At 34.6% G+C, this 14,669-nt stretch overlaps 2 protein-coding genes across 2 annotated transcripts; one reads left to right on the forward strand and one right to left on the reverse strand.

Moving 5' to 3' along the window:
* The first annotated feature begins 8,912 nt into the window (after positions 1-8,912).
* On the forward strand, positions 8,913-9,670 carry LOC126604546 (putative B3 domain-containing protein At4g03170). Its single transcript, XM_050271835.1, has one exon. It carries the CDS (start codon positions 8,978-8,980, stop codon positions 9,530-9,532), a length of 555 nt encoding a protein of 184 aa, XP_050127792.1. The 5' UTR covers positions 8,913-8,977; the 3' UTR covers positions 9,533-9,670.
* A 922-nt stretch (positions 9,671-10,592) lies between these two features.
* On the reverse strand, positions 10,593-14,369 carry LOC126604545 (GLABRA2 expression modulator-like). The gene is made up of 4 exons (XM_050271834.1): positions 13,837-14,369; positions 13,625-13,726; positions 12,685-12,956; positions 10,593-10,964 (listed from the first exon to the last, which is right to left on the reverse strand). Exons 1-4 carry the CDS (start codon positions 14,165-14,167, stop codon positions 10,779-10,781), a joined length of 891 nt encoding a protein of 296 aa, XP_050127791.1. The 5' UTR covers positions 14,168-14,369; the 3' UTR covers positions 10,593-10,778.
* Between the last annotated feature and the right edge of the window lie 300 nt (positions 14,370-14,669).

A 14,669-nucleotide genomic window follows, 5' to 3' on the forward strand; every position in this document is an offset into this window, starting at 1 on the left:
CAAGCTAGGTCCAAAACAGATCAAGTTGGTTAACTGAATGTGGCGGGTTGGTTTGGATTGGTTTTCAGTTTGTGTAAAAAATACATAATAAATTTCTCTTCCAAAAGCAACAGAAATAGCACCAATATGAGTGATTGCTTAAAGAAAAACATAAACGGTGCCCTAGTTCTTCTTGAAAGGGACTCTTAAACTAATCAGGTGTTGTTTTCATGTGATGGAAACATGGTAAATCGTAAATAACTAACCATTTTTATTACTACATGTATTAATTATGATTAAAAATTAAATTAAATATATGTGGATCGGTTCATCTAATTGCACCCTAAGAATTTTGGAAACCGATTACCAAACCGAAGGTCGGTGTGGTTCAATTTAACCACCGAAGATTAAAAATAATAATTAAAAAAAAACCAAATAAAACCAAACTAAACTGTCGGAGCGGTTCAATCGGTTTTTTTTTTTTTTTTTTTTTTTGAAGCCCAGCCCTAATGTTAAGCATGCATGCTAACTTTTACATTTTAATTTTTTTTTTTCAGAAAATAGAGGGACAAAGCCAAAAAAAAAAAACAATCACAGCATGCTATATTTGGGCTGACAATGTCAAATGCCTGCTCCACTAGCATCCAGTGCTTACACCAAAATTGTGTGCATGTATGTATGTATATAAATATATGTATATATTCTCTGTTTCTTTCTCTCGTCTTTGAGTGAGTGAGGAGTGAGTGAGTGATTATTCGTTTAGCTGTTGCATGTGTTGTTGCGTGTAATTGAACACTCTGAGGCTGCCCATCCCTTCCTGTTTGGTGATGGTAATGAGTAAGCTTATGACATTTGCATGAACCTCATCTGTTCATCAATGTCATTACTTTGTCCTACAAGTTATCATTGTTTATACCGAAAAAAATTTAAGCACAGGTTATCATGATCCGAAAATGAATATTACCGTGATAATTTAATTCTTGCACAAGCTGTGCTAGTCAAGACTCTGGGCAACTAAAGCAAATTACTTTTTCTTAAGGAATAAATTGTTTTTGTTGGCATTTTAGAAAATATGATTTCATTATTTTTCTTTTTTGTATCAGAGAAAACCCTGATGACCTACTTCTTAAGGGCATCGCGAAGACTCCATATTTATGTTAATTTAGCTGTTCTCTAAAAAATGTTTTTGTTTAAACCAATTTAACTTAGTATCTCGAACAATATTAACTATTAAAAATCATGAACTTTTTATAATTTTCTCAAGAGAGGGCTGCTAATAAAGGAAGAGAGTTTTTACTAGTAGTGAGAGTTATATTTTCATTAAGCTTAGCTCTGGGTTATATTCTTTCTCCTTTTAGTCAAATTTAACGTGACTATTCACTATAAGTTTAGTTAGTCAATATGAAATAGTTAGTGATCATTTTGTTGCTTTTTGATCTCAAATAGTTAATTAATATGAAAAGTGTCTTGAAGATGCTCTAATTGACAGATTGTGTACAAGTATTTCTAGTAACCCCTCCTAGCTACAAATCGTCCGAGTAATGTATATGATTAGGTATATTCACACATCTTTTACGTTTGTAAAGATTTAATATTAAGATGTCTAAGTTTGTTTCATACTAATTGTTTACTATTGAGTCACTAGGATCAATAGCTTGAATTGTTAGTAAATATGCAACCATGAAAAAGAAGATTTCAAAACTTCCACAAAGTGCAGAAATGAAAATAATAAAAAAATAAAAAAAAAAAGCCTACAAGTGATTAGGACCATAAACCTTAAACATGCAATAAAAACAAAAATAATAGCTGCTGAGAGCATCTCCAATGCAAAGACTTCAATTCTAGGCCTATATTTTCATAGTGGGTCCTAAAAAGGTGGTGATTTATGTATTTTGGTTTTCTTCTTTCATGCAAAAACTCAAATCTTAAAACTCAAATACTCAAATTGTAAAAGTCATTTTGAGTTTTAAGATTTGAGTTTTTGCATTGAAGAATAAAATATTGGACTCAAAACTCATATTTGAGTTTTAATTGGGCAAAATTTCTAAAATGTAAAGTTAATATATCTATATGTATTAGGAAAGAATAATGTTATGGAGATTAAACCTTTTAAACCAAATAATGTATCACTAATAAGAAACAAATACGTTAATCAACACTTAATTAATAATCCAATCACCTACAATCACATAATTTGGTTTGTAAATTTGGCTTTAAAATTTGATCTCCCTAGCATTGGAGATGATTGGACTCAAAAACTTAAATCTCATTTTTCCTGGATGAACAAAAAACATTTCTAGTTGGCTCCACCTTAACCCAAATTTGGGACAAGTTCTTGGGTAGGGAAACCAGAATATTGAGGTTGGTATGAGGGAAGGTGAGACCAAAATCGGAAAAAGGTTAGTATGACAAATCCTAGAGGTATGGTTTTTTTGTACTTGGGATTTGCACGGACACATAATCCGGATGCCAAACCTCATAATTTCTTTAAATTTGAGTCTCACTTTGCCTAAAAACCCAAATAAGCTTGTTTACCGTTGGATAAGTTTGTTTTTAATTTATCAACTATACAAATATCAAAATTTATACTAATCAAACACTAACTCGAAGACGATGAGCGAAAATACACACTAAATATAACTTGTCAAGGGGCCGGAACAGGAGAAGAAGAAGTGCAGCGAGAACATTTTGGAACACCAAAAGTAAAGGCGGCCTACCTAAATCTTAGACTAGACCCATGATTGCCCATTTAACAAAGTCTAAGGCCACGCACCGACATGGCTTTTTGCAATGAAGCTATTTATTATATTACATAATCAGACACTTAGATCATAAAGCATGATCATGACTGATAAGAGATGACTGATGGAGAGAGCGTTATCATGATTCATCAAGGACATCATTACTTAATGGAACAGTAGAATTGCGTACTTTGAGAAAAGGAAAAGGCTTATGTATGAATGCCATGAAGCATTCATAAAGGCTTCCAAATGTGCAGTGCAGCAGCAGCAGGATTATCAGGTTCACATAAAATATGGCCAAATAATTAGTTTCTGTAAATAAATAAATGGGATTTTCTAGCCATTGCATTGCTAGCCAGACTGGTTCTAAAAGCGAGTTCAGCCGGACGGTCCTTTATTTTTATTTTTCAAATTAAGTATTGTTACACTTATCATCTAGTTGTATCTAGAGGTGAGTTCGGTACGGTTATCGTACCAAAACTCTCGTACCAATTACCGTACCAAATTTTCGGTATTGCCAAATGTTCTGTTGACATTGTATGGCAATGGTAATTGCCACTTTGTTTTGGGACAAAATTTGTTTTTGCTTTTTTAACCCAATTCAAGGGCAAAACTTTTTTATTGTACCTTTATCTCATACATTGTAGCCTAAATTCATCTATTATTCATCATTTACAATTCACACACACAATAATTCAAATGATGCATCAAGATTCATGATGAAAATTAAGCTTACAATCCAAATAGAAGTTACGAACCAAAACAAATAGAAGTTTCCCCCATGCTAAAGATCTTCTCTATCCTCCATTGGTTCAAACACACCTCTAGAACTTTCCCAATGTCTTCTCCCTTATGACCCGTGATCTTTATGAAGTTTATGATCCGTTTGTGCAACTTTCATTCACTATCCATGAAGTGAGCTGTAACTACCATGTAGTTAATGTTTTGTACCGATGTCCAAGTATTGGTTGTGATACTTACCTTTTGATTATGCATTGCTTCAAATAACATAGACTTCTCCAACACATATAAATCCCACACATTGGCCGCAATCTTCTTCCTATTTGGAATCTTGAACCGAGGTTGAGCCTCTTTCATCATATCAAATTATTAGAATATTATAAATATGTGTTATATAATTATATATTATATAATTTATAAATTATATATTATATTATATGTTCGGTACGGTAAGGTAATACCGTGGTAATGATATCCATTACCAATACCGTACCAAGAAATTTCGGTACGGTACAATACCGTACCATTACCGATTGGCACAAAAAATTTGGCACAAATCGGTATGGCACGGTTGGTAATTCGGTTGGCACGGCAATTTGGCAAAAAAATCCACCCCTAGTTGTATCATCATTTGTATCATTTATCTAATAGAGATAGAGCCCGCGCAACGCATGTGTGTCTCATCTCTATTAAAAAGATGATATAACTAGGTGATAAGAGTAGCACTTTTGTTTCAAAATGCAATTCATTGGGTAATGCTATTTACACACCCATTTTTAGTTCTCACACTCCCTTAATTTTTTACCTGGACTAAATAAGTTGAAGTAGATTAATAAAAAAAAATTATTAAAGTTGTATGAGAGATAAAATGAGTGTGAATATCACTATCCTTCATCTGATGGCAAACTCATCACACAGAACCCATCGTAACTTTGTCTTTCTTCTTTTTTTCCTCTACTTTTCTCGTAAGTCCAGTACATTTGATTTCAAGATTTTCCGGTTCTTAAGGACAAACAGAGAGAGATAGTGGGGAGTGATTGCAGTGAGTCTGGGTTGTGGCGCTAAGGAGGGTGGATGCGATGGTAAGAGAGGGGGGGGGGGATGGCCGTTGGATAGAGGCTCTAGTAGTGATTGGCGGTGTTGGGTTAATACGAAGGCCAATCTTGATATTTTAGAAATAAGTGCGGGTATAATGGAAGAAAATCTATTATTATTCCCACTACAACCTGAAATTCAAATACCACCTAAATGATGAGAGTCTATTACTTCTAAATTTTGGAGTTAGATTTCAAAATCCGTGTGGGTCCCACCAACTTTTTGATTACCCAATATTTGATAAACATCAAAGTATTCCGTAATTGTAATTCAATTATATATTTGATGCATAACTCCGCTCTACAAAGACAAAGCAAGATCATTACTAATCCCCTTTGGCCTCCCCACCCTTTAATTAGTTCAACACAAGAATGATCAGCTGTCTTATTGATTGACGTAGAGATCACTGGGATATACATTGGATTTGATGCAGCACGTAGGCTCACACCTTGCGCTATGAAGCTTGTTTGAAAGTGCTTTTAAAATAATTATTATTTTAAGGATTCATGTCTAGGTGTTAGGGTACCAGTCACCGCTCCAATTAATTCCTAGGCCTTTGAAAAATAAAAAAAAAGGCGCCTAGATCTGCTTAGGCACCCACCTAGACCGCCTAGGTGCCCGCCTAGACTAGCCTAGCCACTTACCTAGGTCGATTCTTACTTAGACAGAAAATAGATAACCTTCATTTTGCGTTTTATTTTTTTAATAAATTGTAAGAGACTTGTTGAATACTTAGATGAACACACATTATATGTTTTTTTCCCTATGTTTTCATGATGTTCTAATACTTTATAATTTAAATTTCATTATATTTTGCAATATGTATTCCAATGAACTTATGTATTTTTTTTCAGTATAAGTAAACATTTATTTATATGATATATAATACATATACTTAAATCTATCTAGTCTGCCAAGCGCCCGCCTAGGCACCTAGGTGCTAAACCCTAACCCGCCGCTTGACTAGTGTCTACCGTCTTTTAGAACCTTGAAAATAACTAAAAGAGCTTTTAGTGAACATACTTTTGGAACCAATCTTTAGCAAAAATGCAAGTGAATCCTTAAAAAGTACTTAAAGTGTTTTTGAAACTCAAAAATATTTTCTTTAAAAGCGCTTTCATTCATTTAAAAGCACTTCCAAATGAGTCAGCAAATTTTCTTCAGTAATATGAAACTATTAACTATTGAGTAGTTCAAAAATAAATAGTGAAGATTGACTCTAAGGAATCGAGTGATGAAGATTGTTTAAAAGACCAAACTACTTGGTAAGTTGAATTGCTGAAGGCAAACTCTTGGAAAATAAAAAAGAAGAAAAATCATCGTATTTCAGCAATGGTGTAATAGACGAGAAAAATAACTATTTACAAGGGTCTTTAGTCCACTAAATAACTTACAATAAGCCGCAACTAGTATTAAGCTGGTTACTTAGTCATCAATACTTCGTATAAGTCGAACTTGATATATTCTCCAACAAAGTGATCGGATGCCACTTAATTGACTGATCATGTGCATGTAGATTGATTAGTTAGAATACATTGTTTTGTTGAAACGTAATGAAATGAAGCAACATTCCATAATACATGTTATGTTTTAACTAGACAAAAAAGATTTCTAATGTGTGTAATATAATTGCAATTGCTTTAATCTGAGGTCGAATTATAAGGTGAAATGAAATCCTAAGACAAGACATTTCTAATTTGTGTAATCTGACCGCAATAGCTTTAATCCGACTTTAAGGTCGAATTATAGGGTGAAATGAAATCTTAAGACAAGATAGTTGCGCGTGCAAATGTGATATAATCTAAATCTAATCTATTATGTAAGCATGTTTGTAAACAGTTTAATGTTTGAAGATGTTTTGATTTGGACATTATAGGGCCAATAATTAGAATGATCAAAGTAGGATTTGTAGGAATCATCAATGCCGAAAGAGAGAAAAAGCACATTTGATGCCCAGCCCCACTCGCATAATCACCATCATCATCTCGTGTCAACGGTGAAGACCTACAAGTATCGAGGCCGGCCTTTTCTTGAATCATAAGTAAGTGAAGACCAATAAGCTAGAAAACATGCTATTATTTCGTATTACAATTCAATAACCTTCTTCTTTACCTGTAAGTGAAAAATTTTAAGTTTGAATCTTATTAATAATGAATTCGAAACTAATTTATTCATCCACATTTTTACAGTGTAATTAGTGATGGTTACTCAGAGTAATTCATGCGAGTGAGGTGATTCCAAACTTTTGATTGATTGCGTGCAAGGCAAATGTGCTACATCATGGCTGATTTGTACTTATTAATTCTCATAGATATCAAATATTTGGCTCTAGTGTTTCTTCTTCTTGAACAAAATTTGTCGTAGATCTCAATATATAAGAAACTTTGGGTTCATTTAATATAGAAATTATTATTTTTTTATATTTTTCAAAATTAAAAAAAAAAAGAAAAGGAACATTTAGTATAGAAATTAATCATGGTTAGCCAAAACGATACGTGGTAGAATTTAAGGTGTATGGGGAGCAGACACCATAGTTTATGATGGTGAGCAAAAACGCACTCAACTTCAAAAGATTCAATAAAGATTTACTTCAGACTTGTTCTACCATGATGTTTCATTGTATGATAAAAATTCGTTTTCAAATTCTACATAAGAATAAAGATAAATGCTCAAGGAATTCTCTCAAAAGTGAAACTCTCTATGGTCTCTATGCCACTTCATGTTTTTTAACACAATATTTTATAATGTTGATGCAGAAATTGATGTTAAACTTTGATTTGGCAGAGAGTCTATAAAAAGCCTCACTTTTGATAAAGTCCCTTGACATTTCTCAAAAATAAAACTTAAAAAAGTTAAGGAATCAACTCTTAAATAGTTTTTAAAAAAAAAAATTTGAAAAACTGATATCATTTATCAAAGAAGTTTCAAATTTTCAAAATTTTATAATAAAAATTAAAACTTAAAAGCTAAATGCTAAAAATTGAAGAAAAATAAATGAAATGATTATCAGATAGACCCTTATCTTATAAAAGGATCTAGATTATTGTGATCCTAAAATTTCGTCATGCTACGTTTGGATGCCAGACTTTAAAATTCAAAGAAATTTTGGACTCAATTTTGAAAATGCACAACAAGAATAGTACCAAATTACTAATGAACTACAATTCCATTACCAAAACATAACGACATTAAAGGTGTCGCTTGAAAGTTCCCTCACCTTCGGGTCATTTTATCTTATTTTTGTAGATCATGTTAAAGAATAATAAAGTCTCACACTGAAAACATGGCTGGATCAAATACAACATGCATTGAATGGTTTAACTGCTAATTGCATGAGTTTTTGTAGCTTTAAAGCCCCTCTTGGAAACACAACATAAGCATCTCTTAAGTTTTGTCTCAACTTATATGTACGTTAAACCTCATGTTTATGTTTTTTTTAGTACATTGACATTTTTACATTAAGGGGAGGAGGAGTTCGATAAAATCACACAATGAGCAGCCTAATTTGATGTTGAATTTGTCATCCACGATATTCGAATCTAAGACCTCTCACTCTAGGTGAAAAGGAATATCACCAGACCATAGTACTAAGTGGCTACATAATTTGTGTTGTTAAGAAAGGCATCTTGAGTCTCTACATAATTTGTGTATACATGAACCATCACATGAGCATAATAGCAAGAAGTCTGAATCTCATTCTAACCATTGATGTAGGACAAGATATACATCAATTACATAAGAAACAGAAGAAAAAAATGTAGAGATGCAAATTTAAGTAGTTGTGCGTAATTGAGAATTTGCACATTCGATGGCAATTGTTTCTCACTAAATAGCCTGAATGTTATCTATTTTAGTTGGTCAATTTCTCTTTCACTTACGAGTGACTTATTTCACGCTGAATAAGATAGAGATTTGTTAAGTTTCATTCAATCAAGGCCCCAACAACTAATAATGATTTAGTTTGGGCTTTTTCATCCCTATGGTACCTTATAGGTTCCTCCTTGGGCCTGACAAATTTGTAACTAATGGAACCACAAATTGAGGCCTACGTCCTTTCCAAGTAACAATCCAATGGGAGACTATTTTTCTTGGATCGGAAATCCAATTGCAAGGACTACAATCTTGTACAAAATCAAATTAAAGAGTAAGAATCCCTATACAACATTAAAGAAAATCCTATTGTTTTCCATACGTACCCTCTCATTGGCTCCGAAAAAAACTTGCCAAATATATTCTGATTCCTATACCCAATGGGTTACTTGAAACTGAAGTAAACAGCCCAGAAACCCTAACTTTTAGGTCCTTTTTAACCCTCTTGTTCTTTTTCCTTCCTATATCCCAAACATTAATAACTTTTGAAAATCTTCAAACAATCGGCTAAGAAATTTGTTTTCTTTTGCTCTCTAGAAGTTAAGAAAACTATGATGTTGGGAGAACCACAACTACATGGAATTCAAGGCTTGTTCTATGGAAACTATGCCCCTCCTGATCTCCCACCAGTCCCAAGTCTACGACCCTTGATTCAAGTTCATAGCAAGCCTTTTGAGAAACAACTGACAAGTAGTGATGTGAGGGATGACCAATCTAGGCTCTCGATGAGCAAAGAAGATGTCGAAAATCACATCTTCCCATTGTTTAAGGACGGCGAAGACCCTAACCAAGGCGTTCATGTCACAATTTATGACATGGATGGTAAAGAGTACCCCATGGTGTTCAAAACTTGGATGTCCAAGATTAATGTCCTCACTGGAGGCTGGAACAGTTTTCGTCAGGATCGCGGGTTGGTTGAGAAGATTGATTTTGTGACAGTGTGGGTTTTTCGGAATGTGTTGAATGGGAGCCTTTGCTTCGCCATCAATTCAAGAAGGTTTCCGGCAGTGTCCGAAGCCATCAAGAGAAGAAAAAGGCAGTACCGAGACAGCGGACCGCCGTTACAAGGTCTGTATAAATGTTGTCCTTACGAAGGTTTATTTTAGGGGTTTTTGTTGATATTTCTTATTCTGGCATAAGGTCCAATTATTAGGGTTCTTATGATGTTTAGGCATGCAAATGTCCAATTATTGGTTCAAGGAAGGAAAAACAAATATATATATATATATATTAATTGCTTTGGATTTCTTTGTGTTATTGTTTTATGTTGGTAGTTTCTTCTAGTTCGGTCCAAATCATTGGGGTTGCTTTTTCCAATAAACGTTAATTATATTTTTCAATGTTACTTGTACCAGTAACCAGTTTATGGATGAGTTCTCTTGGAATAGTCGATATGGCCATGAACTTACGTGCCTATGACTTCGTTTCTCAAGGAATTCGTGTAGCTGAAGATAGATCAGCCTTATAAAAACCTTATATCTTATGAGAAGGTTTTACTCTATGAAAATGCTCTTTAAGAGAACTTTAATTTTAACCGATGGTAACCAAGAAACTACCAATTTAGCCTGGTGGGTCAGGAATGCTAGACTTATCAATTTATCTAGTTAACTGTTGGGGCTCATGCAGCCCATGTCGAATTTAATCATATTAATGCTTCATAGTTTTTCAATTGCAAGAGCTTTGGCCCCATGTTCTAATTGGTCGTGCCGATAAATCAAAGGATGTGTTTATTAAGTAATGGAAAATGCCAGAGAGATGGTAGACGATATTATACCACCTCTCTAATAGATATATAGCATACTTGCATTACTTGGTCATACCCCTATTACTATAATTTTTCAATGTGGTTTACCAAATATAATCTCCTTACCATTACCCAAAATGTAACGCCTCCCATCAGGCACTAAAATTTTATAAGATTTTATGCGATTTGGAAGTTTCACATCAATTATGTACATACAGAACCACCATACACCATACACCATATGAAAGAAACTTCCGTGCCGGTGCGACTGCTTACCCTTCTTCCTATCCGTCGTGTAATTGAGAGATAGGAAGGGTACGACAGTAACATCGGGTAGGGACATATTTTTCCTTTGTATAGACTAAAAAAAGCAGCAATAACCCTGAACATCATTCCAGCCATACTCCTCGAGAAGTACAATCTTATGGAAAATGTAATATTACTTGATCTAATTTTCACACGACTTTAAACAAAATTCAGAAGTATAGCATACATAACCAAAAGGTCAAGATCGTACAATGTCAAATAATTTAATCTATAAATTTATCAGTTATAAAATATCTTACGATGCAAAAAAGGAAAAAAAATTCTGTGCCGCAAAGAATTTATCAAACCGATGAGCTCCGCGCATGGAGAGCTTCTTGTAGGCAGTTGGCTGCGCCATCGTAATTTAAGAATCCCATAAACCAGAACTCATGGTTATCGACGGAGATAACCTGAATGTACTTTTCAGCAGGATTGGATCTACTTGATGAAGGATTAACTGCTTTAAGCTGATGTAACGGGATAACCACCTATTAATATTCGAGAGTAATGGGAAATTAGTTCAAATAACAGATAAAAACTCGTTAACCAAGGACAAACAAAAACTCAGAATTAGAACGTAATATCTTCTGAAAACACTAAGTCACCAAAACTATTATGTAAAAGAATAGGATAAACAAGTATAAAGTCTAATAGACCACATATCATCGAGATAAAATAAACAAAACATTTCTACAAGATAGCATTAACACTCCTGAAATTAACCCCACTCCCTAGTTTCCTTCTGCCAATGCAATCTGCAAAGTTGTTCCTCGTCTTTCTTTTCACGAATCATAACACAACACAACACATATAAAAGTACAAACATGATATGACTACAGAAATACTACCACCAGCAGTTGTGCGACTCAGCATATTTTATAGGGTAAACTATCATTTGATCCCTTGAACTATTACTCCAGTTGAAATTGACCTCCTAAACTATTTTTTTGGTAAATTAACCCCCTGAACTTTTTGAAATCAGCCAATTGACCCCTTATTAGTAGATTCCATCCACTATTTCGTCAAATTCAAAGGAAAATTAGTCTTTCGTTCATCAGTTCTTACTTGTCAACTATAACCACCAATGAGACTATGACATGTGAAAACAAAATAATGTGTAATGATAATGTGAGATGGTCTGTCATGTAAACATTTTGTTTTTTTATGTTTTCTTATTATGCTATATGTTTTTAAATTATTCTCTGTCCATGTGTCAAAATTTTATTGGTGGTCATAGCTGACAAGTAACAATTGATGATGAAATGACTAATTTGCCCTTGAATTTGATGGAATTGATTCCGCAATCTAACGGCAAGGGGTTAATTGACTGATTTTAAATAGTTTAGAGGTTAGTTTACCAAAAAAAAAATAGTTTAGGGGGTTAATTTCAACTGGGGCGATAATTCAGGGGATCAAACCGCAATTTACCCTATTTTATCACACCTTCATCATAAAAGGGAGAACATAAGAAAACAGAGCATAATTATTTACTATAGCCTCCCCCGATATACTAAAACATCAATCCTACCTGCAACGTGGTAATTATTTATAGGTGAATTCACTTGCTAATCTAGCCAAAACCTTCAACAATGTTGAAATAATGAAGATCACAAGTTCACTGAAGTTGAAAAGAACAAAAGTACAGAACCAAACTATCAAACCCGAAATTCTATAACACAAATCATGTTGAAGATTTAAGTGTCTAACTTGCAAACAAAAAAATGCTGCTCATCCATTGGGATCTAGCATGTTATTCTTATGCATGCCCCTCGAGACAAACTTCCTTTTGAACATCCATTCCAGACTCGGCACTTGCCCAACTCTATGCAACATCTATTTCTTTTTTAGTAAGAGTCTTGAAGACTTTCTGTAAACAAAGTTGAAATGGACTAGAAATACTTGCAGAACAGAGGTTCACAAGCTCCAATAGAATTACACCAGAACAAAAGTTATATAGTCCTATCATTGTCAAATCTATGTTCCTTCACTACTTAGACAAAAAGTCACAGTCAAATTAGAACACAACAGTGTATTTCCCCAAGATGGCTAGTTGCACGATTTTCTAATACGAAAAACTATCAATATTTTCTAATTTAAAAAACTACAAATTACTCAATAATGCATCCTTCAACATAGTTGCTAGTTAAATGAAATCCCATAATTGAAAAAACTTCAAACGACACAATAGTAAGGCATGTGCAAACTTACCTTGTAATAGCTCCATTCAGTTTGGCTCTCAGCTTTGTATGAAATGGGATTATCACTACAATAGGCAAGTTTTGCAGTAGAAACATATAAAACTCCCATGACTGGACCAGCTGATGTGGACAAGTAGCATGCAAATGAATTTTGAAGTTGCTCCTCGGGAGTTGTCTCAAAAGTTGATCGAAAGATCTTCTCGTAACCACCTTCTGCAAGGACCTTTGTTCCTTGAGCAATTCTTCCCATGGCAGCGTCAGCGAAACTGGGGCTTGTTTTTACTAGCTTGAAAGAAAACGGGATGATTATTGACTTCATCCATCACAATCAATGCTTAGGATCAACAAAATGCACAAACTAAATTCTAAAACATAGAAAGTGGTAAGATAAACAGAGAAAAACAAATTGGGGAGATCAAGTAGATTGCAATCCCATTTTCTCTCACGAAAGTAGACATTTTTCTGGGCATTCAGTGTGAACAAAACAAAAGCATTCGATGGGATTAAGTTCAAACGGTTAGAAAAACTAGAGGTTGGTACTAAAAACCATAATGTACTTAACAACTTTCAAGCACCTCGCTAAGCGTTTTATAAGAATTTTGGCTAATCTTCCTCCCAAATTTTAACTTTTGATTCTCATGTCAAACAAAAGATCTACCAAATACAATTAGAACACACACACCTGTACTTAATCCGAATAACCAGCAACGAGTAAGGCGTCAAAAAATTGAAATGTGAACCCCTAAATAAATCTGTAAGAAATCAATGATAGTAATCCACCAAAACCATTAAATGGCAATTAACAAAACAACCAACTACGCCGATTCGAACCTAATCTTAATACAATTCCCATGATTTCGAAATATATATACATTCAAATTAATTGAAATATAGTAAATCAGCAGAGATCAACAAGAAAAAGAAGAAACAAAAAACAAGCAGAAACTCACAGTGCTGCCACGTGTTTCCAGCGAGATCCTCCGCCTTCTTAGTAGCCTCCCCCACCGACTTCCTCCATCTCCCAAACACGTTCCGTACAGTGTCCACCGAATCTAACCATGCACGCATACACATAAAATACTAATACACAATCTTCAAATCTATATACGAATGAAAATACATATAAAAATACGTATGAAAATACGGAAGCACGGATACTGACCTTTGAATGAGAAAGATTGTGAGAGCATAGGGGAGGGAGCCACGTAGGGATTGGATCCCTGATGGGAAGAATGATCCGACGCAGCGGCAGTATTGTGGGACTCCGACACCAATTCCGGGCTCCAATGAACCGATTTCTTCGACCCCGAACCCGTGGGGGTGGAGACCGCCTCCGTCGAAGTCGGTTGAGCCTGAGCCTGCGAGGCCGTCACGAAGCTCGCCCAGTTCCTATCCCCGTTCGGAGCTTGGGCTGCGGCTTTCGGGTTCGGATCCTGGGCGGCCGGAGTGTGCGTTTTGGCGTCGGCCTCGGTGGTGGGCTTGGGCGGATCCATTGTTCTACAAGATTCCGGTGCGGAAGCTGGATCGAATTGGCGCGTGATGATCTGTTTTCTCTGTGTGTGTGTGTGTGATTATTTTGATTTTAATTTATTTTTGTGTTTATCTGGAATTTGTAAATTCGAGGGTTGACAGGGAAGAAATGGAATCATTGGAGGGACGCGTTTAGCGGTAAGGACGGTAAACTTTGATACCGAGACTCTCGTTTTAGGACTTCGGACCCACCGTTGACGGGAAGGCTCTTCATATTCCCTCTCTGAACTTCCACGTGTTTTTTAATTTTCTGTAAATGTAAGTTTATTGAAGGAAGTTTCTTCAAATTTAACTCAATTAGAATTACATCTGTTCACAAAAGAAACATTCCTCTCTACTGAATTTTATAATAATTGGAGTTGTAGAAATGGTTCAATGAACATAAAAATAAAAAAAATAAAAAATAAAACCCTAAATGTTCAATTTATTTTATACTGTACAAATTCATTTATGTATGCACTCCTC

Source organism: Malus sylvestris, chromosome 15, assembly GCF_916048215.2.
Source record: "Malus sylvestris chromosome 15, drMalSylv7.2, whole genome shotgun sequence".
Lineage (NCBI taxonomy): Eukaryota > Viridiplantae > Streptophyta > Magnoliopsida > Rosales > Rosaceae > Malus > Malus sylvestris.